Genomic DNA, 27,796 nt, shown 5'->3' on the forward strand with positions numbered 1-27,796 from the left:
CTCATTTACAATTTCTCTTACGTTGGTGAGTTTGGAGCAATTCTCTGGGCTTCGCTCTCCTCTCACATACACACCAACGGCTCGCTCCAACACAGTTAATGGGAGTTTGGTGCACAGACCAGCAATCACAAGTTACCCTCACCAAGTAGAGAAGATTTTATATATATAATAAATAAAATACATTATTATATATATTATTCTTCTATTGTACCATCTCATTCAAGGTCCCCCTACTACAGATCAAACAGATTGTACAAATCAAACAACCCTACGAGACGCTCCCAGGCACTGAAGGGTCACGGCGGGGAAGGTTACAGCCTGCAGCAGCACGTGGGGCTGCCGAAATGCCGAGGCATTTCTAAAAAAAATAAGCAAACTCCCCCAAAAAAGCTGGAGCTTTTCTTTTCAGAGCAGGAAGCGTCTGTATTTCAGGGTAGTGACTCGATATCCGTTACAGCGCTGGCGGATGCTGATGGAGTGGGTCTGTCTGCTGGCAAGGCTGGCTCAGCTGTGACCCAGCAGCCGGTGTCCCCACGGGGCTGGGGACCTAACGGGGCCAGGGCAGCACATACAGCTGTGGCGTATGGGGATGGCAGTGCCAGAGGTGTCCTAGTGTTTCCCAGTGCCACTGCAGCTCTGGCAGCACGGAGGAGCTCTATTCCCAGCTATCTAGACAAAGAGGAATTCATCACTGAAGGCGTGCAACAGCTTTCACACAAAACTACGCTGCGTCCCCTTTGGGGAAGGGTTGGCCAAAGGGCAAAACTGACCCCAAAGAGCATCTTCCCCCCAGGGCCAGGACCAGCCGAGCAGAGCGGGGCGTTGCTGTGCGTGTCACAGGCCCACGGCAAGGTACAGGAGTCATTTCTGCTCCACAATCAGATCTGTTAGAAGTTGTTCTAAGGAAGTTTCCTGTTTACGCAGACAACGTCTGCTCGGGGACAATGAGAAGTGATGCTTTTTGGCAGGAGGGCCAGCGCAGCCATCGGCAACAGGATGGTGCGGCACCACTGTGAGGAGCGGCCACCGGCGCTGGTACTGAAAAGCCTGGCTTTCCGTAAACACAACCGGGAGTAGCCGGAGTTCAGGCGAGGACACGGCCGCAGCCAGCGCCGGGATTTGTTGAGCCCCATTAGGTTGCTGGAAAACTACAAGAGCTCAGCTGGGTTTCAGATAAAGGCGCACAGAGACCAGACGGCAACTGCTGGGAAGGTTGGTGGGTGCAGGGCTCCTGTGAAACCAGGAGCTGGCTGGGTCAGAAGGACCAGCCCGTAGCTTTTTGCAGCTCCCCAGGGATAGGAGGAACTGGCTGACATACCTACTGAAGATCAGTAAGAAAGAATGCCACAATGCACCGTCCAAAGCACTCAGTGTACTGAAACGTGATCCCATTTCAATACAAGTCTCTGAGGGCGAATACGTATATTAAAACAAAAAAAGAAGAGATACCGCAGAGAATTGCCAATCCGTTCTCAAGATCGCTGACAACGATTCTCCAAGGCAGGTCAAATTTACTAAGTATTTTGGAAAGAAAGCTGGATTGAAACCCACTTATTTTATATTTACTTTATTTCTGAAAGGTGTCTTTTGCACCACCATCTACAATTTAAAGGCCAGGTTCAGCAAATGTGCTTTGACATCAACAGGTCTACGCCGAGGTCTACGCCTGCCCCTTACAGACGCCACTGAACGGGCATCTAAATTGGTTTTCAGTGTCAGACAACAGACACCAGTAATCCTCACGCTGTGAGATGAGGTGGACACTTCACTGAATTCACTGCCCCTGCAGAACAAACTTGGCCTTGGGAAACTCTGCCCAACATACCAGGGCAGCAGCAGCCAGCCGAGGCCACACACTCTCTTCCATGTGAGCAGAAGCAACCCCAGCCACGGCAGCAGCTCCTCTGGAAGGGAGCAGGGAGGAGCAACACAACCCAAGATGGTGCAACAGGACCTGGTGCGTGTCTGCCACCCACTGAGCTGGGGTAATGCGTGAATTCATGCAAGTACCTCCCTGAGAGCTCTCGAAGCAGCCCTGTTTGTCACAGAGGGCTCAGACAGCAGGACCTGCTGGAGATGACAGCGGTGAGCAGGTATGTGCTCTCGTAACACGGGACAAACCCAGCCCGCGGGGTGAGCCTGCAAGCTGCCGGCTCCCCGACCGGCTCTCCACGGTGGCAATTGTGTTGGTTCACATCGCCCGGGAGCAGAGCTCAGCTGCAGCCTTTACACCAGGGATGTACACACAGCCCCGTGTGCTATCACATGTGAACCTGGTCCCACAGACACATGTGCCAACTTACAGGGGTGCCGGCAGTGCAGGGTGTCTGCACACACCGGGGTGTGCGTCCGGCAACACTAACACACGCGACTTTCCCCTCTGCACACAGGCACACACATCCCCCTTCTCCTCACAGCGCAGGGAACCTCTGTGCCGTGCCTGAGGCTGAACAGCCCAACCGTTCCGGAGAAGAGAAGGGCTTGTCACCACCCTTTGCCCCAAGAAGCAGCCGTCTGCCCCACGCAGCTGCCAAAGCTCACCCACCACCCAATTCCCATCGAAGGCCCCATTCCATGGGGCTGGTTTGATCATTGGGCTCAACACCCCCCCCCCCCTCCCCGAGCTGAGGCTTTACCTTGTCCCTCCAGGCACAACGAGATCCATTAAGTATCAGTTCCAAAGATGGAAGCGCTCAGCATCATCTGCTGAAAAGCAAAGGCAACGTGCATCTGGGGAAAGAAACTGCGACTCTTGAATCCTTAGAGATTCACTGCAGAGCTCAGGGAGCTGCAGCAGCATGAGCAAGGGCTGGATCCAACCCCACAGCCCCTTCCTTGACTGACACTGTGCAGCAGCCTTAGAGACTACTTGCCTGGGGGACCCAAGAGCAGAATTCAGCTCTGTCATAGCTACTGCAAGATATCTGGACTCTGCGGTGACACCTGTTCACAGCAATGAAATGCTGGAGGAGATGCACAACATCCTTTTCACATTGAGTTATTTGCTGGATCCTTAAGCTATTAGCCCTGAACAACCCCAAATGGCATTTTGGAGCCAGCCTGTCATCCCACCAGCATGGACCATCACCACCTGGGCAGGGCAGGCACCCAACTGCAGCAGGATGCCTGCTGGGAGGTGCTGGTCCAGCCTGGGCTCGGCCCATGGCTGCCTTCTGCCGTTCAGAGCACTGGGAGGAGAATGGGAGCCCGTCCAGCACCGCTCAGCCCAAACAAGTGCAGTGCTGCTTAAAAACAAACAACCCTACACACACAGTCAGGGTGCATCTGATTCACCTCCCTGCTCCCCAGCTTTGGCTCATGGTCACATCTCCATCACCTGGAGGGCAGGCACAGCCCTTTTGTTTCAAACAAAAGCAGATTATCTTCGGCAGTCTGTTATTTCCCACAGCAGTAGGAACAACACAGAGAGTGGCAGGATTCAAGGTGCAGCTGTGAGAACCAGTGGTGGAGACACTCAGTCCTCCAGCTCGTGTCTGCCAGCATGCTGGAACTAGTGAATGCCACCATCAAGCCCGTAGAGGTAATGGGAAAGCTTTGAGAATTTTCCCTGCTCCTGGAGGGAATCTCAACCCACTAGAAGGGTTTTCCCATGAGCCGAGAGGAGCCAGGGAAGGGCTGCTGGCTCTCAAAGCAGGCTGGGTGGCTGGCAAGAAGGTGGCTGTCACTGGAGTCCCAAGAGCCTAGAAGTGACTTTAAATAACCTGGTGCTGCCTAACAGCTGGCTGCTGCTGGCTGGGCACCCATCGTCCCCACAAGGGAGGTGCCCTTGGTCCAGAGGAGACCTATGGATGAGCCCCCAGAGAGGTCCAGCAATAGCGAGGAAGCCCAGGAGGGGTTGCGGGTCAGGAATGGCGTTGACCGAGCCATTTTTGGGGTGCAGTGCTGGGGATGGGGCGCACGCTTACCTCCGAGTCCCTGTAATCGCGTTGCTTTTGCTTTGGGTCATTCACACTCAGACATGGACAGCTGGGGGGGACACTCAAATAGCCTGTTCCAGGGCAAGAGCCTGTAACATACTCTGTGTTTTGAATTATGGGTTGATTTTACTCAGCCTCTGCAGCAATCTTTTATTCTATGATTAATTAGCAGAGTTCCTCCAGGCCCACCTTGGGCTGCTCTGCCATGTGAGCACGGGCTGCTCTGCTGCCCAGCAAAGCAGATCAATGCTTGAAAGTTTGAAACCTTTTCTTGAAATAATTAAAGACGATTGGTTTGAAAACACAGCCAGGTTCCTTTGGGGGGAGGGGGGGGTGTCAGGCACTGGCAGAGGCCGGGGTGTCCCTTGGCCCCGTCAGGGACTAGGCTGAACTCCAGCCACCAAAAGCCAACTCAGAGGGGCTGTACTGAGGTGGTGGGTTCCCACAGGTAGAGCCCAGCATGGGGACAGGTCAGACCTACCCTCTAATCCCCGCTTTTGCCACTGACCACATAATTAGGGGTATGACTCTTCTCGCCTTCCTGGTGCCTGGTTACAATCGCTAAGCCATTTATGATCTGCTGGTAAAAAGCAAACGACATTATCACTAGGGAAAGTGCTCCAATTCTTCAGGTACAGAGGTCTCCGAGTGGGTGTTATCTGGAAGCACGGTGCAGCGGAGGCGTGTTGGAAGTGTCTGAAGTCTCGGCAGCTGCCTTTCCCGGTAGATTTTGGGGAGAAGCCAGCAGACAGAGAGGGAGGGGGGTCACAGCAAGAGCTCACAGCTTGGGAAGCCCCCCAGCCCCTGAAATTGGGATAGACATGGAGACAAACTCCTGGGAGAGCTGCTCAGGGTGGGAACTATACCTGGAAAAGTTCAAATGATATCTAAGTTTCAAGCTCTTGCAGCACCTTGTCTCTGTGTAGCCCCACCACGGGGAAAAGCTCCCCCAGTGCCAGAGGGACCTGCTGCTGGCTGGGGCCCCAGCAGCTCCGGGGGCGTACCAGGGACCCTGTTTGGTGGCCAGAGCTTGGGTTCCACCACAAAGGCAGCTGACCCAGATCTGCTTCTCTCTACTCTGCGACTCAGGGAGCTCCTTTCTCTCCCTCTCTAAATGCTCAGCACATCCCCAGCTTTGATTACAGACCGTCTCCCCCCAGCCTTGTCCCCCATCCCTGACATCTCTTCATTAAGTCCTAGAGCGGGTTTATTCCCATGACGCTGCTTTGTCTGTCACTCTCTTCAGCCTTTCTGGAGGGAGAAAGCAAAGGATCAGCCTCCAGCTGTGCTGCAGCCAGACAAAGGGAGCAGATTCCTCCTCCCCTTGCTCCAGCTTAACAAAGCCAGCGCAGCAGCACCGAACCCTGAGCCTCGACCAGCGCGGCCTCGCTGCAATAAACAGGGCTCAGGGCTAATGAGAAAGCAAGAGCAGAGGAGCATCGGGCTGTGCTGGGTGTGGGAAAGGTTCTTAAGGACAAAGGAAAACACTTCATTAACAGCTAGATGCTCTCAGCCGTGCAGAGGCGGCTGAAATGGAGATCTGCTGTGCCGGGAGACACAGGGTTTGTTCTAGAAGAGAAGGCTCCTTCTTTCCATCCAAGCATCCTCCATCCTCCTCCAATTTTTACAGTTCAAAGGGATGTTTTATGAGCCTTCTGGGGTCAGGAGGCAGCACCCCCGGGGCTGCACATGCAGAGAGGGGTGCTCTTAGCACTTTCCCTCAGTTCCACCAGACCTTTAATCATCCAAGGGGGACCATTAGACAGAAACACTGGGCCCTGGTGCCCTGCTCACCCTTCCCTGCAGCCTCACCCCCCAGCAGATCTCAGACCAGAGCCCTCCCCGGCTGCACTATGTCAAGACTGGCTGAGGTGGGCTCCGTGCTCTCACCGGGGGCCTGGAGCACAACCCAGCATCACTGCAGGCAGCTCCTGACCCCAGCCAGAGCCACGTATCTGCGACAGGGGTCGAGCTCCTTTCCACAGTTCAGCGTTTGCATTTCTAAAACCTTCCAAAACGCGGTGCCAGAACGAACAAAGCATCAGGAGCACAGATGGGGACGTGGCAGGGGATGGGGACAGACACCATCCTCTGTGCGCAATCAGAAGCAAGGGGGTGGGACGGGAACAATTGTGAGCAGGGGAGCTGGTGCCTTCCCCCGTTCCCCTGAGCCACGCGGCACTGGGAGCTCAGACAGAGGGGACTGGGAGCTGACTGGGAGCTGGCAGGGCTGCACCTCAAAATGAGCCACTCGCATCACCCCTTCCTCACAAATACCGGCAGACAGGAACGCCCCCCCCCCCCCCGCTCCTGCCCTGCCGTTGCCGCGGCCGCCGCACGGTGTCCTCGGTGCTCCGCGGCGGTGGGAGCGGGGCCGGCACTGGGGGGGACTCCGGGACACCCCCCAGAAACATCTTTAAAAAAGGGATGGAACACCTCGGACAGGAGCGGAGTGCTGAGGCAGTGCCAGAACCCAGCCTATACCCCCCCGCTTTCCCCCTTTTCAGTCTGGGTCCCCCATTTTCATACATCGTAACCCTGACGCAGCCCAGAGCACAGACCCGGCTTCGCCGAGGGCTTCTCCGAAGACAATTTTTAATGGTGCAGCTGCTACAAACTAGAAGTGTAACCTGAGGGTTGGGACAGCCTCCCCCAAACCGCCTGGGAAGAACAAAGCCAAGGAGAAGGGACAGCCGGGGGCAAATGTGCTGCCCAGCCCCAGGGTCAGAGTGTTCCAGACCCAGAGACAGGGCTCAGTTTGGCTCCTTTCTCCCAGAGCTGAACAGAAGATCAGGGAGTGTAGGGATAGGATGAGGGGTAACAGTTTTAAACTGACAGAGGGGAGATTTAGATCAGATCTAAGGAAGAAATTCTTCCCTGTGAGGGTGGTGAGGCCCTGGCACAGGTTGATCAGAGAAGCTGTGGCTGCCCCCTCCCTGGAAGGGTTCACGGCCAGGTTGGACGGGGCTTTGGGCAACCTGGGCTAGTGGAAGGTGCCCCTGCCTGTGCAGGGGGGTGGAACTAGATGATCTTTAAGGTCCCTTCCAACACAAGCCATTCTATGATCATTAAAGGAGCTAAAAACTAGGTTGGAAGAGTGTAGATTGAGGCCATCTCTGCATGAAACCCAGCAAAGGCAGTATCTGTGCTAGTCCTGTGCCCAAAGTAAGGTCTTCCCTCTAGCCAAAACAGTCCCTTGGGCATTCATCCTTCCCAGGAGCATTGGCAGCCCCTCGCTCTGCTTCTGCCAAAGTGACAGTCAAATGCTACAGGTTTGCAGGAAAAGCCTTGCTATGAAGGCAAAAGAACGATCCCCTGAATCTGGCTGCCCCTTGGGAGTTCCCCTTGTTGCAAGCCAAGGAGACCCGTGCGGGGAAGCACACACAGATCCCAGGATGCTCAAACAGGGCAACAGCAGGACAGTTCTCCCTGAACCACCAGTGACCTGTCTGGACACTCCTAACACCTCCAAACACATCACACCTTTGGTAGAGGGGCAGGCTGGCCACAGGGAGACACGTGCCCGTGCCTTGATCTCCAGAGTCCTTCCCACGGGCAGGACACACTGAGAACAGTTCCTTCATCTGGGTTTCCCCGTAGAGCTCTGAAGGTGACCAGAGGGAACCCCTGGCTAAAGTGCTCCTTCCCTCCGTGGGGCTGGAACAGCCCGGGAGGAAGGAGAGCAGCAGCCCTGGCTGCAGGCTCCTGCTGGCCATGGCTCACAGCAATGCTGGGTTTGGCTACCAGGCTCCCAGGGCAGCTGGGGTGGTGCTCCCCCAGCCTCAGCGCTGCCAGGAGCTGCCCACCACCACCGCTCCTGCTGGGGACAGCGAGGGGCAGGGGCCACCACCAGGCAGGAGCTGGCTAGGAATCGGAGAGGCACAGGGCCTCCACGGCACTGCTCAGCCCCTGGCTCACCCCGCCGATGGCCAGCAGGCAGTTCCGGACCACGATGCTGGAGCAGGCGCAGCGTGGGGTGGGCATGGGGGGCAGGCTCTCCCACTTGTTCTTCTCGGGGTGGAAGGCCTCTGCGGACTCCAGGACGGTCGGCTGATTTCCTGGAAACACAAGTCGAGGCACTGGGTCACCTGGGAAGCACTGGCAAGCATCCCTTGTCTGCTCTGGGACGGTGTCTGTGCTCTGGACACCCTCCCCTTACAGGGTGTGTTTTCGCTGCTCCCTCAGGCCAGCCAGGGCCAGGATGTCTCCCCTCTGTGATGATAATACATGACTCACATATGCTTTTAAAGTGTTACCACCACCCCCAGTGCCTCACCTAGTCCCCCAGCCACAATGACTCTGCCTTTCAGGTAGCCAGCCACAAAATCTGCTCGTCTTTTCTTCAGGTAGAAGGAGCGCTCCATCTTCATCCAGCCACCTGGGAGAGACAGGACAGACCAGGCGTTACAGGAGCATCCGCTCCTGGGAAACCATCTGCCTCTCTGGCCTCATACTTGCTTGTAGGAGCATAGTTTTGCTGCTGCACCTTGGGGTAATAAAACCCCATGACACAGGGGTCAGCTTCATCACCACCAGCTCAGGAGGGAGCTGTTGAACCCAGCTGCCTCAGGACCACGGGTTTCCCCCCCTGCTTCCTTGACTTGTTAATCGTGACTGCAGACCTTCCTCTAGGCTGGGCTCTAGGCACCAGCAGTCTGCTGAGACCTGGGATGAGAGCTCTGTGCTCTGCAAGGACAGCAAAGCCCCAGAGCACAGCCTTGTGTGCCACCCACCCGGCTCCTCTGGAAAGGACAGAGCTGGGACAGCCCCCACCTTGTTCCATGTCAAATATGTCCATGGTCCTCATGAACTTGGGCTGCCGGTAGAGCCGGCCCTGCCGCAGGCCCCCGAGGCTGAAGAGTTTGTCTTCTGTGGGCACAAAGCTGGAGAAGGCCCTTTTGTTGGGGATGTTGGGAAACTTGGTCCACGACCTGGTCTCTGTGTCAAAGACCTCGAAGGCGTTGATAGCGTACTTGGACTGCCTTCCACCTGGGGAGAGAGAAAGAAAAGGGTCAGCTTGGCTCGTAGCACCAAGCCAACAGCAGCAGGAGCCAGAGGAGCCTCCTAGGACAGGCTGAGAGCAAGCTGCCAGCTGATGTGATGTCCCCAGGTCTCAAGTCACCTGGATGAGGGCCTGCCGAGCCAGGTAACTTCTCACCCTTGCACTCCCCCTCTTTTTAAATGCAGGTTCACGACATGAAAACACTTCATTTCTCTATGCATCACACCCTCCGCTTCCCTCCATGCCGGCAGCAGCGGGTCGCTGGCGCAGGAAGGTGTTTAGTATGCACCGGTTTAATCAAGACAAATTCACAGCAGAGCAGGGATCAGCGCTCAGGGAGCCTTTGCAATTCAGATGAGTTCAGCGCCGGTGCAATCCAGCAAGCTCCGGCCTCGCTGCTGAGCTCCTGATGGAGCAGGAGAGCCAGAGCAGCTGCTGCTACCACCGCCAACGATGCGTATTATTCTTCCATCCATCAGATGCAGATGAATACAGCTATTCTCAGCTCAGATGCTCAGCGTGCCTTTGAAGGCAGAGCCTGTGCTCACTACTAGGCCCACAAACCGTTTGCCAGCAGCAAGCAAACTGCAAAATAGATCAAAGAGTCTTTTCTGGTAACCCCTAAAGAAAGCCAGGGCTGTCTGGCTGTTTGAGCAATCAGGACTCCTGCATTTTGATCCTGATATGCCATTTGGCCATGAGCTAACAGCAACATTTCGCTGCCTTAGTTTCCCTTTCTGTAAGGCAAAACTAATGAAAATCATCCCCTGCAAAAGGCTTGGTCCAGCGTTTCCCAGCTACAGCAGGTCCTTCCTCTGCCAAAGGCAGACCCTTTGTGAAGCTGCATGGTACTTTGCTGATATAAAACACATAAAAGTATTTTTACTCACTAGTTGAGACCAAGGGCTTTTAGCCCACAAATTAAGCCAGCAAAGACCAGCTGTACCCTCAGCTGCCAGCAGCCAGGGATGGGCCTGGGACAGGGGAAGCCACTCACCCAGCACGGAGCTGCTGTGAGACCTGCAAGCCCCTGGGGCGTTTCAAGGGTGCAGGGGCTCTCGTGGGCGCTTTCTGTGGAGCTGCGAATCCAAACTCACCACCAGCCCCACTCAAAACCTACAGCTGCCAGCTTGGTATTTCTGAAGGCATGAGAAAGCAGGCAGGAATGGAGAAGAACATTCCCAAAAGCCTCTTCTTCCAGGGAGGTTTCTCAGTGCTCAGATCAAAGGAGCTGCTGCCTGAGGAGGAGGAAGAGGCAGGACTGCTTCTTACCCAGCACGTAGATCTTGGTGCCTCGCAGGAAGGACGTGGCAGCGTACCTGGGTGTGGGCATGGCCGCCAGCGACACCCAGATGTCCTTGAGCATGTCATAGTGCTGCAGGTAGTTGTGTGGCCGCAGGTCAGATCCCATCCCACCAGCCGCATAGACTCTGTAGTCTGGACAGGGTCAAGGGAAAAAAAAATTCCACAAAATTATTACAGGGAAGCATCAGAAATAACCCCCCTGCAAAAACACACGTGCCCTCATACGATGTGGACCAGAACTGTTCACTCCTACACAAGTCCCTGGGTATGTCCCAAGCTCCCAGTCCCCCGCAGCAACGCTGATGCTCTTCCCCCAGCCCTGCTCCCCCACCCAGGGGCTGCTGCTCTTCAGCTCAGCTCCTGCCTTGTCCCCCCAAGTTCTGGAACAGGATGGTGACTCTGCGACCCGGACTGAAGGGCTCAGAGCCGAGACAAGGCACTGAGGCTACTTGTTCCTCACCAGATCTGTATCAGCTATATCCATCTCTGGCTAATGGCACACCTGGCTCTCCAAAATAAAATCCTCCCTGCACAGCACCCACATTATCTCCTTCAACAAGCACTTCACTCCACAGAAAGATTCAGGAGAGCAACAACAGCAGCCTTACCCTTGAGGGCAGCCCTACAAGGCAGCTGAAAAAGCAGAGACCAGCCAGCACACTGCAAGGATTTGGGCAGCTATTTCTGTTCCTGGCCTCTCACACCAAGTTGACCCTGCTCTATCAGTCAGGCAAGCTTATAGTCAGACAGAAAAATCATCTCCAAGACAGTAAACATTATTTTTAAACATTCCTTGACAGCAGCTTTTAAACCCACTTAAGCAAACAAACCAAGCAGCTTTCAAAGAAGCTGCCTGGAGATTAGATTCGTAATCCCAGGCACGGCGGGAAGCTGGCTGACCTCAGGCACGCTGCTTGGGAACACGGCTCCCAGCCCCGGGCTCTTCAAAGCACAACAGAGCATGCTAAAGGAAATCAATGCTCCCCACCTCTACTTAGAAACTAAAAAATGAGATGGGCTGATAAGGCAGAGCCTCACAGGCATTTAACAAGCCCTGTTTAAGGCAGTGGTTAAGCTTTTGGAGGGAAGCTATGCAGGAGCCCCCCACAAGGCCAGCTGCTTCCCCTCCTTGTACAATGATTTGAGCCCAGGACCATGAAGCCAACTCTCTCCTGGCTGGTTCTGGGTTTGGACCAGAGATGTCTCTTCAAACCAAAGCTATTCTGCAGCTCCAAGACCTTCACCTCTGGCTCCACAGCTCAGCCAGGTCCTCTCAAGCAGGACTACACTCAGCCAGCAGCACCATTCCTATTTTTCCAGGATCTGCAGCATACAAGGACCAGAATTTGCTACAAAACCCTGGAAAAGTTTGATTTGAGACCCTGGAGCTTGGACCTGTCTGAAATGCCCCTGGGTACCAGCACAGCCATGGCCTGCATGGCTCCAGGGGTGACAATACAGAGCAACCCCCAGGTTTATCTGCTTTAGGCCACCTACAGAACACTTGTCTTTAGCAGGTGGGCTATGACAGATACACGGGGCGCAACTTCTAGGAGCACAGAAAAGCTTTTGTGCCTGATGCATCAATGATACTGACCCCCCCATCTCACCACCCCCTGCCCTGGAAGGGTTGAACCCTCCTTGCCTTTTGCCGTCACCGAGATGCCCATGGCTGCCTCTCTCAGCGAGTTTCTCTTCTTCCACTTGCCCTCGTCTATATTGTACATCTCCACTATCTTCAGCGGCATCTGATTCACTCCAACCCCTCCTATCACCATGATCCTCTTGCCCAAGGTGGCCACGGCCACCCCAGCCCGGGCCGTGGGCATGGGGGGCAGTGAGGTCCACTGGTCAGCCTCGGGGGAGTAGACCTCGAAGCTGTCCATGGGGACACCGTTGTCATCGCAGCCCCCGATGGCAAACACCTGCCCGCCAGCTTCCACCAAGGTTGAGTAGACCCTGCAGCTCGGGAGGGGGGCGAGGGTTTTCCACTGGAAGTCTTTGGTACTAGCGAGCTCCATGGTGGTGGCTGGTGGGGTGAGGCAGCATCGGTCCCTGCCCACGGGAGGGGGCTGGCTACACTGCAAAACAGAGTAGAGACATGCCAGGGAAAAAACAAAAACAAAAAACAAAACCAAAAAAACAGAGAAACATAAGTGCAAACAGCATCCTCCCCCTGGCAGAGCTGCAGGCAGGCAGGAGCAGAGCAGGGATGGGAGCATCCACACCAGGCAGCCTCCAGTCCCCTCCGCCACCCCCCGACAGAGCGGCAGTGACTGGTACCTTTCATTGCATCTCCATTAATGCTGCAGCTCCAGATCTGCCTCAGAAGCTCTTGCAGAGACCGAGCCTAAAAATAAAACAAAACAAAGGAAGGGGGGAAAAAAAAAAAAAAGTCAAGAGAGGTTGGAGTCAGTTTGTTATCCTGTTTCCTGAGCATCCCCGCCCCCAGGCGACATTCAAACTGAGGAGGCTGCAAGCCGTCTGCTCACTTCCCCGGCTGTTTTCCTGCCTGCTGGGGAACTTTTCCTTGCGTCCTCCTTCTCTGACCTGATTACTCCTCCTGACCCCCGTGTACATCCTCCCACAGACCCTGGGGAAGGACCCACTCCCGGAGCCCTCAGCCGGGAAAGGCAAAAGCCAGCGCTTGCCCCTCCAGCCCCGACCCACGGGCTGTGCCGGAGCTGTAAGGGATCCAGAGAGCAGCCCAGGGAGGAGAGGCACAAGCTCTCACTGGAAACCCACAGGTTTTTTTTCCTCATCTCCTCTCTCAGAAAGGCCGTTAAGCATGCAGACAAGATTAATTAGTGCAGGAGGACAGAGAGAGGGCAAACAGAAAGGAACAATGGCAGTGGCTTGCTCACTTGCCCAGTGTGGAATAAGACGCATTTTGCACTGAGCATCTCTGCCTTCATTGTGTAACTGGGGCTGTTTAACAATTGCCCTTAAAGTAAGATTTATCTTTACCCTCACAGACACAGCAGCCTCTCCCAGCACATTCTGCCTGCACAAACATTTGGAGACAGGGCTGTAGAGTGAGCAGTTGCCAAAAACCCCAAAGGTGGGATACTGCTGGTTGAGCCCTGCGCTGGTCTGGGGCAGCATCCTTCCCTCTTCTCCCCATGTGCAGACTCCTGAGATTTTTCCCTGTGGATGCTGAGGCCCCACTGAGCCCCTGAAGAGAGCTCCCCTGGCAGCAGGGCAGTGTTGCCTGGCTCTGCTTTTCTATACACCATCCTCTGAAAGCTCCTGGAGCGGAGATTCACTCCTGGACCCACTTCTCTTGCCTCCTGGCTGACACCCACCCCCAGGCCAATGCCTCAGCTCATCTGCTGCCTGGGGTTATTTTTTCTTCCAATCCAGTAGCGTGGATGGATGCGGGGTGGGATGGGAAGAGTCAACTTCCTCTCTCCTACTTAAGATACCCAAGCACATACAAAGCAACCAACTGGTCTGGCCCTTGGGTTTCTTAGGGGACAGACTCCCTTCCCAGGCTTGTTTCCTGCTGCTTTATCGGGAGAAAAGAGTAAACAAGTGGGCTCTGCAAAACTCCCTGACCCAGGAACAGGTCATCTGGACATCTCCACCCCACACCCCACCGCCTTACCCTGCCACAGCACTGACACCCCAGGTCTGACCACAGCCCTTCAGCTCTCTGAGCCCTCTGACAGCCGGAGCAGACAGCCTGTAGCTTAGCAACAGCCACCTACAGCCGCCTCTCATCACCTGTCACTTCGGATGATCCGAGTGGGTATCCGGATGCTTTCTGGGGACCACAGCTTGGAGCAAGGAGACAGACCCCCTGGAAGCGGAGAAGCCCCAGGCTGCACACAGGGCAGAGGCACACAGGCTGTTCCTACTGTACCCCAGACTCATCCTGCGTGTAGCACACGTGTAGCAGATTATTTCTGCTATAAATTCATGCCTGTTGTGCTCATCGGGTAAGGAGGGAGACAGAGGTGGCCCTCAGACCACAGCCAGGGCATTTGCTGTTATCTCAGATGGGTACAAGGCAGCATCCCCACAAACTCATCTCTGCCTTGGGGCTCAGCCTGCAGGGCCCATCTGAAGGCGAGAGCAGTTTCCACATTCATGGTAGTTCCTACATCTCCTCTGAGTGTGTGAATTAGAGAAGAGTGATGGAAAAGCATCAGTGGAACAGGTCTCAGACAACTCGACAGAGATTCATCAAAATCACTTCACGTACAAGTCTGAGCTGGCACGAAAATCAATCAATCCAAGCAGGGCTGTTTATTTTAACTTATTCTCCCAAATAAATTTCAGTAGTCAGCTAAACATCGTTTATTGCATAAAGAATGTCATTAATAAACCCATAAATACTCCTTGGGCTGCAGCCCTTCAGCAGCAGGACCCAGCGTGGGCACATGCGCACATCCCCAGCACCATGGGGGCCACAATACAAAGCAACACAAAGCAACAATAAAAAGCAGCAGCAAGTCAAGCCATGCTCTGCATCTTCCCAACAGCTGAGGAGAAAAGGGCAAACAACAGACTAGATCACCAGCTGCTGCTCTCCCCTCCCTTCAATCCCTTGTCATCTGATGCACATCACTGCCCGCAACTGGATCAGTTCAGGGATTTTTGCCTTGGCAGTTTAAGCAGCCCTGGACTATCGCTCTCATGAATAATTTATTTTCTTTCCATGTGAATCTTCATGTATTACCATGGACAAATTCCGCATGGGCCAGCAAATTAGAAAAGCAGAGCCAGCTCCTATTTCTAGGAGCATGACAGATTTGCATCCTGACCTCCGAGAAGTCATTTTCCTGCCCTCTCCCTCAATTTCTTCAGCTATAAAGTACAGTCCTGGGATGAGACACAATCAGCCTCACTCAAATGTGTGACAGAAGCAGAATCTCACGGCCGGTGCCAGTTTCTCTGCTGTCATTAAGGCTACCCAAAGCTCAAGCATAATTGGCTAAAATTGCCTAAAAAATTCTTTTTCGACATGCCAGCACACAGAGTGCTATTCAAAGCACTTGGAGGGGGCTGAGTGTTTCTGTGGAGTGCTGGGCAGGTCCTTCATGACAACAGGCAGAGCAGAGACCTGCAAATTCAGCCCAGCTGTGGTCCCAGACAGAGGGAACCAGCAGATCCAGAGAGCCACCACCCTTAGCAGCAGAAATGCAAAGCTCTGCCAGGATTCAGCTGCCTTGGCATACAAATAATTTGTTATTCTTCCCTTCCATGCTCTTTAGAGAAAATCAAGGTCAGTCTGAAACCCCGTACCCAGACACTTTGTCTGCATCTCTCCAGCATCACCTGAATCTCACTAGAAAGCAATGCCAGGAGCGGGGAGCTGTCAAAATGTGCTGACCAAACACCCCCGTGTGCTGCAGCCATGTTCTCCTCCCAGGCAGAGGGAATTATCACTTAATTATACCAAACAAATTGGAAGCATTAACATTTTTTTTCTTAAATGGCCACATTAAAATCAAAATGAATGGTAATTGCTTTTCTATCAGAGGAGATGGCAGGCACCGTGCCAAGCCCACGCCAGGGCCCAGTCCTTACCCTTGCAGGACAGAAACTCCTGCTTTAAGAGCTCAGCAAGCAGCACAGCACCCACATCCCCCCCAGGGTCTTTGCCAAGTGGCTGTGGAGCACGGCTGGGCAGGGAGAGCCCCACAGCACCCAGCAGGATGGGGACAGTCACCTCAGGGTGCACAGGGCTGAGCTCCCTGCGCTGTAGCACCCAGATGCTCCCTCCAAAGAGAGGCCATTCCTCACCCCACAGGTTATGCCAGGCTCATTTTAGAGAGCTCCTGGTTTAGTGGCATTTATTACCTGCAATGATCTGTGATATATAAGAGAGATACGCTGGTGGGTATTAAAGTGATAGATGGGCTGGACAGGGGAGAGAGATCTTGGTGCTGCTGCGTGTGGCTGCTTTCACTTTCCTTCCTGTCTCGCCTCTCTCCAGGATTTAGAAGTTTTGCTGCTCTGGGTTTGAAATCCCCTCAGATGCAGAGGGCCAGCACATGGCCCAGCTGGAGCCAAAATCTCCACCCTCCTGCCATCAGGGTGCTCTTTCAGCTGATGCACTACCCTAAATATTGCATTGCGATGCCCCTGCATGAGCGCAGAGTGAAATGGGGCCCTATATACACCTCTCCAAACGGAAGGAAATGTAAAAAGGTCCCAGAAGATGAAAAGCCATGGAGATATTCCCAAATCTTCTATTTCTAATGCTCAGGCTGAGGACGTACAGCCCCAAGACATCACTGTACACACTCCCAGCCATACTTACGCATAAACACACACACTCCCTCCAGGGAGGAACTCAGGGCTAGAAACAGAAAGAGACCCCTAATCCTCACCCAGCCCGAGGCAGATACAACTCACTAGGAACTGATCTTGTACCATGTTTGTCCAATTTGCCCTGAAAAGCCTCCAGTATGTCTGCAGCTGCAGCAGCGGATCACTGCTGTGCCTCACAGCACATCACCCGCTCAAACCCTCATTTTAAGGTCACCACAAAGATCCAGGAGACCACCACGCTTCTTCCTGGCATCCTCACAAGTTCACTTGAGCCATATCCAGCTGGCCCTCAGCTTCGCTGGCTTCAGTAGCACGACCCAGATTTCCATCACTGGATCTGGGGACAGGTCAGACCGAGGATGCCTGTCACAGCCCCATCGGGAGCTGTGCTCCCAGGACATCACTGTCCCTGTATCATCTGCCAACCACCCACATGCTCCTTGCTGTCACCAGGAACAGGTTAAAACAGAGACGCAGACAGCCACCAGCCTGACAGAGAAGCCTATTAGAGAAACCACTGCCTTCAGAGAAAAAGCTCTTGTACTCACCTAAATGTCACGCCAGATAAGCACGGGGCAGTCCTGCCGTCTGCCAGCCAACACGAGAAAAGAGGCTGCAAAGCTGAGCTGGAAACAGCCTGACATCCAGCCAGCATCACTAGCCAGAGCAGTAACAATTCCCACTGCTCTGGGGACGGGCGTCACAGGAGAGGCAGGAACAGGGGCAACAATATGCTGGAAATAGCACACAAAAACCGAGATGAAATCACAGCTCCTGCTCCTCAGCAGCAGGCAGGAGTGAAGCAGCTTCATCTCAGCTCTGTCTTGGCTGCCTGCACTCTATTAAATAAAGAGCAGGGAGAGATGACACAGCACAGACTCGATGAAGACAGCTAAAAGGAGATGATTCAGTGCAGGGAACCCATTTCTGTCCCACAGAACGGTCATGGTTCAAGTCCAGGAGGGGGGACATGGAGAGGAGATCCCCAGGTATTTCACCCGCTGCCAAGGAGGGTTGTCAGGCACAGCCCAGCTCTCCCCTGCCTGCTCCTGACTCTCTTCCCAGTGCAATTCCAGATTACAGCAACACCCGGGTGCGTTCCCGCTGCTGCTCCAGGCACAGGGTCCAACGCACAGTTTGGGGAAGGGACCAGCCTCTGGGAAGTGTCAGTCCCCTGTGGCTCAGCCCTTCTGCTCCCAGAGTGACCCCAGACCACCCAACACTGCTCAGCTGCTCCGAGGGGCAGAGACGGGGAAGGGGAGAGGTGCTGGGTCCGGGGTGCTGCGCACAAGGCCCCAGCACACCTCGCACAGACAGGCCCTCCTGGGACCTTCATACCTGCTCTCCCCAGGGCTGGGTGCTCAGGTCACCCACACAGGAAAGCCACTTGCTCCCAGGTCAGCTGGGACGCCCCCACCTGCCCCTCCTCAAAATCCCAAAGGTATCAGCTGGAGCCACTTGATATCACAGAAACATTCCCATATTGGCTAGAATCAGGGATTTTGTCAAAACAAAAACCAGGAAGTGATGAGAAAGGAGGGTAAACATGGTGATAATTTTCTTTATGCTGTTTTCACCTACGCTCTAAGTTAGCAGGATACACCGCATCTCAAATAACAGATTGAAAAAGTTTCAGATGTGGGAGTAGCACCTAAACCTCCCCATTAATCACTGTAATTGAAGTAAGCTGCTTTTCCTCCTAGAAGCATATAAATGTCATGGTGTAACCAGCCTTTGCACTGTCAGATAAACATTAGCACAGCACGAAGAGGCCCTGTCCCTGGGGGCTCAGGTACCAACCTTTGCTGTTAAAAAAAAAAAAAAAAAAGCATCCTTATTTCAGCAAAGACACAGCCAACAAGAAACAACATTCACAGGGGCAGATTCTTCCAGGAAGCTCTAAATCCACATTTCCCCCTGCTCAGCACCCAGAAGGGAGCCATAAATCCTGGCTCCTCCAGGGAGAAGTCTCACTTCTCTGTCACCCAGTGACCAGATTTTCAGAGCCCAGCACCCCAAAACCCCTTTGTACAATAGTTCGGAGAGCTCAGCACCCCCACAGACAGGGCTCTCTTCAAATCTCACTGCTTATTTGAGGTTTTAGTGGGATCAAGGTCTCTGGAAAAGTCTGGCACCTTTGTAACATCCCCAGCACAGGAAAAGTCTGAGCTCCCGTCCCAAACACTCTCATTTCTTGGTCACACTCAGAATCCTGTAAGCTTTGACCACTACATGGTCCTAGCTCACCAGGTCCTGTAATACCAAGTCTAGGTTATCAAGTAAATCCAACTTTTAAGCAGAGGAAGCTTTTAAAAAGCCTTTAAAAATTGGGGACTCTGGTGCCTTTACTTCTCCCTCGCTCAAACCCTGGCAGCTGAGGCTTTAAACAGAACACGCACGAAATTTTCAGTCTGGTATTTCTGACCTCTTGTCACACTGAATCAAGTTTCCTTGCCATAGTAACAGCTACCCAGAAAAATAACCACAAAAAAAAAAATCCACTAGTTCCCTGCCTTTCTCTGCAAATTACCAATCTGGCAAAAGAGACTGTTTAGTTATAAGGACAAAGCTTCGCAATTGTAAGAGAATTAATTGTACCAAGTAAAGAAAAAGCAGCAGCACTCACAAGCAGCTCGTTTCATTCCTTCTGCTCCCGAGCATCTCTTTGCAGACATACGTAGGTGCAGTTTGAACGTGAAGACAGCAGGCTGTGACCGCTCTGACCTCCTCCCCAGCTTCACCCCTTCCCCCATTACCAGTCCCTTGAGATCATTTCCAGCCTCATCATGCCAAATGCAATTTCCTGAGGTTGCTAATAAGAGGAAGGCAGAGAGGTCGTGGAAGGAAATACTCCACAGCTAACAGCACAGCAGTCAGGCATCAGAAGGATGCCAGGAGCTTTAGCAGGCGACGGGACAGGGAGAAAAGAGGTTTCATTTTTTGGCAGTCATTAGCGCAGGGAAAGAGCCCAGACCATCCTTTTTTTCCTGGGTGGGCTAAAGAATCACTAGAATAAAGTAAGATTTATTCACATCACAGTTTGTGTCAAGAGAGAGAGTTATAATTTTATCAAGAGAAAAAGATAACCCACCTGCGAGACCAAAGGGTACCACTGCCCTGGTCCAACTCCCAGCAGCATCCTGCATCTCCTCCCCTTGCCCCCGAATGCTGCCTCTGCTTCCTGCACAAACTGCTTCTTTTGCAAGGGTCAAATGCAGAAGGTCTTTTCCAAGCCCTGCAGTCTCACTGGTTATGTTTATAAAGCTCCTGTTACTCTGTATTTAGGCTGCATCCCTCTGGGGGGAATGTAAAGAGCTTGGGTCAGATCTCAGCTGGGGGTAGCTCATGGCACACACCCACTGCTGCCGCAGGCCTGAGCTGCCAGGGCCTGGTCTGGGAGAGAGGCTGAAAATACGGAATTTGGGGACTAGAGGGGGGGTAGAAAAAAAAAATGGGGGGAAAAAACATCCTCCTTAACCCACTTTTTGTGAGGGAAACACAAACTCAAAGCTTTGTTTCTGGTCACTCGTTAAAAGTCCGGCCTGACGCTGGGAGAAAGCTGTCCTGCTCCAAAGCATCCCCCCCCCACCCTCCCCAGTAACCCGCTGACCTCCAACGAGAAACTCCCTCCCTCCTACCAGGAGAGCTCAGCAGGCGCGGAGATACTCACAGCTCCCGGGAAGCCGCGCCGAGTCCAGGTGGAGCATGGCTCTGCTAGAAACGCTTTTCAACTTCAACACCCAAATCCTCAGCTCCCGCAGAGCATCCCCCTTCCTCCCCGGCTCCCTCCTGCACCCTCCCGTCCCTCCCTGCACCCCGCAAGCGCTGGCGAGGGGGACGCGAGCGGCGACGGGAGCAGCCGGGGCTGGGAGGGCTGCGTGGGTGGGATGCGAGAAAAAAAAAGAAAAAAAAAAATCAGCATAAATCCAGCGGCCCTAATCTTCACCCTCCCGGAGATGTAAGACAATTAAAGAGGGAGAGTGTTTCCCCATCTGGTCTTTTCCTCAGTGCCGGCAGCTGGGGGAGTGCGTGCGTGTGTGTGTGTACACACTGCATTACCAGACCCATACTTAAGCCTTTTATGGCTCCCCACGCTTGCACAGGATGTTCTGTAACGGCAGCTCTCCCCCCGCCGCCCTCCCCGCCTGCAAAAACATAACTCCTAGGAAAGGGAGCTAGACAGACAAAAATAGGGGAGTAGGAGCTGCCTCCGAGAGGAGGAAGAGACCCAAACGTGCTGCGGTGGCGGGACTCGCTCCACAAAGGGCTGGGGGTCAGCCCCAGGCTGGGTCCCAGTCGTGGCTGGGAGCTGGTGGACCCCACCCTGATGACCGGCCATGGCTCAGGGAGAGAGGAGCCCAGCACCGGCGTGAACATCTGATGGACACGGACCCCCCGGGCACCCACCACGGGGAAAACAAGGGCACAGGAGGGGTAGTTCAGGCAGCAGCAACCCCAGCGCTTCTGCTCGCTGCAAGCCTGGCGCTGGGTGGCCTGTAAAGAGCTCGCTCTGCTCCGAGGCTGCAGTAGGATGTGGGGCCTTTTGGGCCCCCCTTTCCCAGCCTGCCCGTCATCCCAGGCTTTCGCTTCCCTGACCTGCTTCTCTACTCTTCTAAAAAGCACTGCAGAATAACTGCAGAAAACCCATTTCTACGCAAAAGCCAAGAGAAAGGTCCTTCCAATGCATCTTCTATCGAGCTTCAAAGCTCCTCCCCAGAGATGCATTTGCAGTTCAACCCAGCAGATGTTTCTAATCCTTCAGGAACCCCTTGAGCTCTGGAAGTCCCTGACGCCCCCAGGGATTTCTGCTCCTTTCAGCGTTGTGCTCACACAGTTTTCCCCACCGACGCAGAGCTGTGAGCACGAATGACCTGGGTCACTGCCAGTACCTGAGCATCAGCATCAGGTGCTCAAGCACTCAACAGCCTTTGAACCTGCGACTTCCAGAGCTGGAAGAGTCTCGTGTTTTCATGTCAGAGGGACTTGCTCCTCCAGTGGCCACTTCCCCACAGCACGGACCAGTGACAGCCTCCAGAGGTGGTTTTAAGCTAAGCCCTGTCTTGCAAAAGCCCCTCAGTGTTGGCCCCAAGTTCAGCCCTGTAGTGATCCAGACAAGGTTTATTCTTGCCGATAGTTTTCTATCTCAACCAGCATAAGCTATTTTAAAGCAGCTCTAAGCCATAAAATAAGAAAAATGAGGAAATCAACAAGAAGTTGAGTCAAATGACTCTACATAAAGCAAATTCTCATCCCCTACCAGCTATTTTAATCTCCTGTTAGCTTTCCAGTGGGAGGATTCAATTTGCATTTAAATAAAAACCTCAAGCACAGGGCCAATCTAACATTAAGATGTTCATTACAAAGGCATTCACCTCTTAAGAAATTTTAAAAGACCCCACTAAACTGGATTTTAACAGGGGGACTATTAGCAGTCTGGCATTATTGGACACTTAGTATTTGTAAGTTATTATTATTTACCACACTGTTTACAGATGAGTCCTGGCAGCTCGGAACGAAAGTTTCCAGCAAGCTCTCAGGCTCCCTGCTTACAACCTGGGAGGTAAAAAAAAAAAAAAAATCACAAAAGGTTTTCTCAAATCACTGAAGAGCTGACTGCAGAAAGCTGTTTCATGGGGGTAGGGAGCATAGGACAGGAAAGGGGAGGCCACAGGACACAGCCAAGGGCGGGCTGGTGAGATGAGCTGGTGCTCAAGCCGCGGGGTTGGCAGCTCCTCTCTGTCCCCACATTAAACCACGGGGCTCCCGTGCTGGGCACCAGCTCAAAGCTGCCTGGCAATGGGCGACCTTGATGGCTGACGATGGAGAAGGGGCTGTGACAGATTGCAGTTGGCCCTTGCAAGCGTGTTACACAGCAGTTTCCATTTTAAAACTGGTGATAAACTGTGGTTTACAAAACCCACTGACACACAACAGCAGGTTGGTGTTTCAAACCGTTTTGGAGCTCCTGCCTTGTGGGCTGGGGCCCAAACAGCACCTTGGCTTGGGACACTGGGTTTGTCCCCAGGTGGGTTTTTGGTTGGTTGGTTTAGATTTATTTTTTTTTGGTGGGGTTTTTTTGGTTGGTTGGTTTTGGTTTTTTACATTGCTGTTTGATCTCAAGCCCTTCGTCTCCTTTTCATTTTCCTTCCTGCTTTTTGTCTGCCCGTTTCACCTGTTGTTCTGTGGCCGTGGTTGGGTTCCCCCATGCTGGATGTACAGCACCTGGTGAGTGGGGTTCTCAGCTCAGCCAGGGCCTCTGGCTGGTAGAAGAAATGTGATGGATTGTGATAAAATAGGGAGTGGAGATGGCGTGACACAGACCAGGGCCCTGGTAGAGCTCTGCCAGGAAGCCTTGATAATCCTTATCCTCATAGTCCGACATACCCAATGCCAATAACTTATTAAAATAGATACTCTTTCATCTTCATAAGCATTTGATTTACCCAATTAAAAACAAAACAAAGTAACTCCAAAAAAAAAAAAAAACAACAAAACCCCTTGATGACCTTTCACTGGCCGGCATCATTTCTTAGATCAATGCAGGCAGCCTTACCTTCCCACGACGAACAGTCTGCACCATGTCAACACCTGCAAAAGACAAGAGAAATGAGAGATGAAGGCAGGGGAAGAGGGCGAGTTTAAATTGGATAAAAGCACGGAGACAGGTACGGCAGCTTGGCCATAAAGCCCCAGGTGTTCAGTCCCTGGCTGCTGACTTGCCTGGTGGATGAGTCAGACCCGACAGGCTGGAAAATAACTGTCTGTCTCGGAAAGACGGAGCTTACGCAATGCGCTACAGAGACCCGAGCCCTCATACAAAGGCAGGCGTTGGCTTCACTCAGCAGATGCCTTTTGAACAGTGAAAACTGCACAGCACTACGGCCCGACAGCCAGCGAGCCCTTCCCATGGCACAGGGCTTGTGCTGGGAAGGAGGGAGGGACGCGCTCTGCTACCCACCGATGGCTACAGAAACAAACCCCCCGTCGCCAGGCAGCTAACGGCGTGAGAGGAGCAGAGCCAACCCTCCTCCTGATGGCATCTTTTCCTGGCAGCATCTTGCTCGCTGCTAAGACAACCTCTCAGGATACCTTGAAGAACTTGAAGACAAAGGCAGCCCAGGGACACTCCAGATTTGTGCCTTGAAAAGGAGAAGAACTTTTCCAGCCTGCTTGGAAATGATGAAATAGGTATCACAGTTAAAGGAAGAAAAAAAAAAAAAAGTCCTGAAAACCTGTAGCAGTTTCCTGCAATTCAACATCTGTTTCCATGGGAACAGCAGGAGAGTTGCAGGAATTCCTGCAAATTACACAAATAAGCCAAACAGTAACATTTTATTTTCCTTGTTCTTACCTGCATCACTTCAGGCTGAGCCACCTCAACCCAACAAGCGCCCTTGGCCAGACCATTCCTCTTAAGTATTTGGGAAAGGCGTGCTGAATTGCAGTTAGCAGGCCAGGAGGTAAGAAAATAGGGAAAAAGCAGCAAAAAGCATCCCCAGAAGCCCAGTAAAAGGCTCTTCTTTTAGAAGAGATCAGGTTCTTGTAGATAAAGGGGAAAAACCTGCAAGAGGACTGAGACCTGCCCATGCATATCCCTGTGCCAGCAGTGGTGGGAGCACACAGCCCCCCCCCAGCTGACCATGGGAGATCATGGCACAAGCAGTGGAGAGCAACACAGGGGGACTAGAGACAGCATTCAGTCCTCCCCTGTCATTTCTTCCAGATATTTGGCAACCTGACAGTTAATTAACTAGTTAATTAATTAATTCTCCCTCCTGCAGGGCCCTGAGCTGGTTACAGTGCAGATAGTCACCTTAATATGTGGAGACAGGAGCCAAGAGCTTCAGGATCTCTCAATCAGAATATTTAACCCACGGGGAGAAGTCCACCAGCTGTGTCTGCCCATCTGACAAACAGAGAGAGACATCATTTCAGGACAGACAGGCACTTTGAAAAGACAGTCGCTGGGAAAAAAACAACAAAAAAACCAAACCCGCACACACAGTAATGTTCGAAATTGGCTACAGTTAGCAGAATTTCATCTGCATGAAAGAGCTTTAAGCTGTCTAACTAGTTAGGCTATGGATGCATCTGGCTTTGCATGCTTTTTATAAAAACAAAACATAAATCCATGTTTACATACAACTGGAAAAAGAGCTGTTTGTTCCCAGGAAGAGGGTTTATGCGAGACATAGCAGGGCTGGGAACAGCTGATCTCCATGCACGGTTACCAGAATAATAAACCACTGAAATAAAGCAGTGGTTTGCTGGTATCACAAGTTGCATCTCTTCTGTGTTCACTAAGAGAGTGTCTGTTATAATGGAAAAGCACATCTGCCTTCCCGAGCAGCCCAATAAGAGTCAATATAATCCAGCTCAGGGTACAAAGTGCCTTGGGTTTTCTGCAGACCATGTCTAGCTCTAAGAAAGAGCTGAATGCCTGAGCAAGAAAAGGGACTTCGAACAGCGGTGTTTTGTTCTCTAGTCTTCAAAGGAAGCGAGGGTTAATCATTCATGGACCAGGCAGTGATAAGAGACAAAAGCAGACTGTGTAAAGAATGGATTTGAAAGGGGGATGTGGGTAAAAAAAAGAACCCATCAGTGTATAGCTCTGATTTTCTATAAAAGAAATAATATTTTAATAGATTTTGGCGAATTAACTCCTAATCTGCCCTAAATTTTTTCATTTAAACTGCAGAGAACATTGGTTTTCTTTCCTTTGGGGGTTAAATGTTGAAGCATTTTGTGCTTAAAAAGAAAAAGAAAGACCAGTTTGGAAATGAAATGCTTGCAGAAGTCAAGATGTTTTGTTTCAAAGGTTGCCATAATGAAACACTTCCATTTCTCAGAGTTTTTCCCTTTGTTTTGCTGATCCCCAAAGCTAAGTTCACAGGCAAACATACTCATCTGTAACAATGTACTTTTGCCCAATTCTCCCTGGATTAAGAAGCTCTATTCTTGGCTCTGTCACACGAGGCTTTTGTGACAAGTCACCAAAACCCTCCATGTGTCCATCCGCAGTAATTAATTTCCAGCTCGGCTGGGCCGTGACTGCTTGGCAAGCACCTCTGACCAGTGTCTCCCTTTTATGTTCCCCTGCTCCTTATAGATTGGCTGAAAAATTGCTTCTGTGCCTGCGAGAGCGTAAGCGTGGCTGCACGTAGCTGAAGGCCAGTAAAGCCGAGGGAAGCGATGAGTAGATGGAGCTGCCCTGACGGCTGCAGCGGCGGAGAAAAACCATCCCCAGGAAGAACAAGGCAGATGCAGAAGGAAGATGAGATTGTCTCACCCACCTCACCGAGGCTTGTCTTCTGTTGCTTCCGCTCTCCAGACATCTCCCAGCCCCAGCTGCTGCCCATCCTGGGGTGGCTCTGAGAATACAGAGATGTGTTACAGGAAAAGTTGATTATAATTGACCTCACTGCTCCGGCACTTCTGCTCTTCCCTATTTAGCATCCATTTTGCTGTCATTACTCTCCCAGAGCTATTTCTGCCAAGCATAGAGCCTTGCTGACAGGTCTCTAGTGGAGAAGGCTGCAGCACATAAAATTAGAGACATGGGGGAGACAGCTTCGATAGCAACCTGGCAGCCATCCGCGGGGGCTCTGCGTGGCGGGGAAGGCGCGAGAGGCCCTGGGTCGCCCGAGATGCAGGGCAGGGGCGAGCTGTTGAGCTGGAGGAGGTGGGTGGTAACGGGATGTCAGCTCATCAGTAGTCCTAGCCACGCTTCCAAGGGAACTTAGCAAAGCAGGGCAAAAGGGGCCGGGGGCAAAGACTGAGAAGTGAGACTGTTTAGGCAAGAAGAGAAAAAACTGCTGAACAGCAACCAGAACAAATATTTTCTCTGCTGCCATCTGAGACAGGTGCTAAGCCCTCTTCTCCTTTAGATCTAGAAATGCTGCCTGTGGAGGGCACAGATCCTCCTGAGTGACACGGTCCTTAAATGCCACTCTCCTGGAGTTTTATGGGGAAGAATGGAAATACGTGTGGGTTTTCTCCCTCCTGGATAAAAAGGAAATTCCAGACCAAACCATTATGTCCCTCCTTTAGAATAAGATCTTCTTGCTCAGTTTTAAGTATCATCATCTTTCCTCAGCAGATGATGCCACATGCAGATTTCATCCTAAGCAGCAACAACTGGAACTGGGTTAAGACACAGAGTCATCCCCACCGGGACACAAGCCACCTTTGCCAAGTTTAGCAACCTACTGCTGAAGTCCCTACCTGCCCGTGACCCACGAGCGTGCCTTGCTTTCATCGTAAGGACTCACGATCCTGTCAAACAGATTTAAAAGAGAAGCCTATCAGTGCTCTCGGGCACTAGCGTTTTATTAAACCTTTTATGGTTACGCCTACTGTAACGTCTGAATTTCCAATTACCAGCAGTTTCAGTGAGAGGCAGCAAGTCCATTCCCACAACAGCCTGATGCAAGGTTGCTTCCCAAGGAGGGGCGAAGCCTTCAACAGTCCGGGAAACTGGCATCTTCTTTTCTTTCTTTAAATTCCCAGATAGAGCAAGACCTACCTGAGATTGCAGAGAGTTGAGCTAGATTTGTTTGCCGAATCAATTGATCTTGTGTGCTTCAGGCTCAAGAGCAAACATCTGTGATCCCTGGCATTAAGCAGGGCCAGTGCTGATGGTGATGTTTTGCTTCCAGCCATTGGGAAAGCAGTGAAAACTGCAGACACAGCAGGGCTCGGTGCCCTGTGAGGTCCATCGTTGCAAATCTTATCGTGACCTCTTAAATCACGGTATGCTGTAAGCGTAAAGTAATGTCACATCAAAAACAACACATCAACCCAATCGCCTAACACAATGCCTTGCCTCCACACTAGCTTTAGAGCAGAACAGTTAATAATTGTTCATTACCTCTGTCAAAATAAAGTGGATCCATAACTCACAGTTGCCAACGAAAACCAGACCAAGTCTGTAAGCTCTGGGGAGGCAGCACTGTCCTCTCCCGTGTGTCTTCCCAACCTCGAATAGAGCCAAAAGCAGCAGGAAGAGCTGCTCTCACACGATGTGCTGTAGGAAATAGGAGCACCCAGCTAGAAGAGGGCAAGAGTCCTTTCAAAATCTGTTTTTCCAAATGAACTAATGGATCTGTTTTCTGGTGAAGTACGCTATCAGTGTAGGGTTTTACTTACCGAGAAAAAATGGCTGTATTTGGAAGTGTCCCACTGTGTCACACGGTGACCCGTGACTCATCGCTAGCAGTCCCAGTGCAGCCCTTGATGTCCCCTTTTGTACACAGCAGGCAAGAACAGA

General features: G+C 52.4%; 1 protein-coding gene across 5 annotated transcripts; it reads right to left on the reverse strand.

The window, feature by feature from the left end:
• Positions 1–1,551: 1,551 nt before the first annotated feature.
• Positions 1,552–24,515, reverse strand: KLHDC8A (kelch domain containing 8A). 5 transcript variants are annotated; one of them, XM_074850214.1, is made up of 9 exons: positions 23,081–24,515; positions 22,006–22,080; positions 17,076–17,261; positions 12,529–12,595; positions 11,891–12,326; positions 10,213–10,377; positions 8,712–8,927; positions 8,215–8,316; positions 1,552–7,996 (listed from the first exon to the last, which is right to left on the reverse strand). In XM_074850214.1, the coding sequence occupies exons 5-9, from the start codon at positions 12,264–12,266 to the stop codon at positions 7,803–7,805; spliced, it is 1,053 nt and encodes a 350-aa protein (XP_074706315.1). In that variant the 5' UTR covers positions 12,267–12,326; positions 12,529–12,595; positions 17,076–17,261; positions 22,006–22,080; positions 23,081–24,515; the 3' UTR covers positions 1,552–7,802. The 5 variants fall into 5 exon arrangements, with proteins under 5 accessions (XP_074706315.1, XP_074706313.1, XP_074706316.1 ...); XM_074850212.1 differs by lacking the exon at positions 17,076–17,261; XM_074850215.1 differs by lacking the exons at positions 22,006–22,080; positions 23,081–24,515 and adding an exon at positions 20,198–20,523.
• Positions 24,516–27,796: the final 3,281 nt, after the last annotated feature.

Source organism: Strix aluco, chromosome 25 (genome assembly GCF_031877795.1).
Source record: "Strix aluco isolate bStrAlu1 chromosome 25, bStrAlu1.hap1, whole genome shotgun sequence".
In the NCBI taxonomy this organism is placed as follows: Eukaryota; Metazoa; Chordata; class Aves; order Strigiformes; family Strigidae; genus Strix; species Strix aluco.

Excerpts from the sequence above, each read along its gene's own strand:
- KLHDC8A (XM_074850212.1), bottom strand. The coding sequence starts at position 12,266 with ATGGAGCTCGCTAGTACCAAAGACTTCCAGTGGAAAACCCTCGCCCCC. Across the intron at positions 10,378-11,890 it reads CATCTCGGTGACGGCAAAAG|ACTACAGAGTCTATGCGGCT; the intron begins GCAAGGAGGGTT and ends GACCCTGTCCAG. Across the intron at positions 8,317-8,711 it reads CATATTTGACATGGAACAAG|GTGGCTGGATGAAGATGGAG; the intron begins GTGGGGGCTGTC and ends TGTCTCTCCCAG.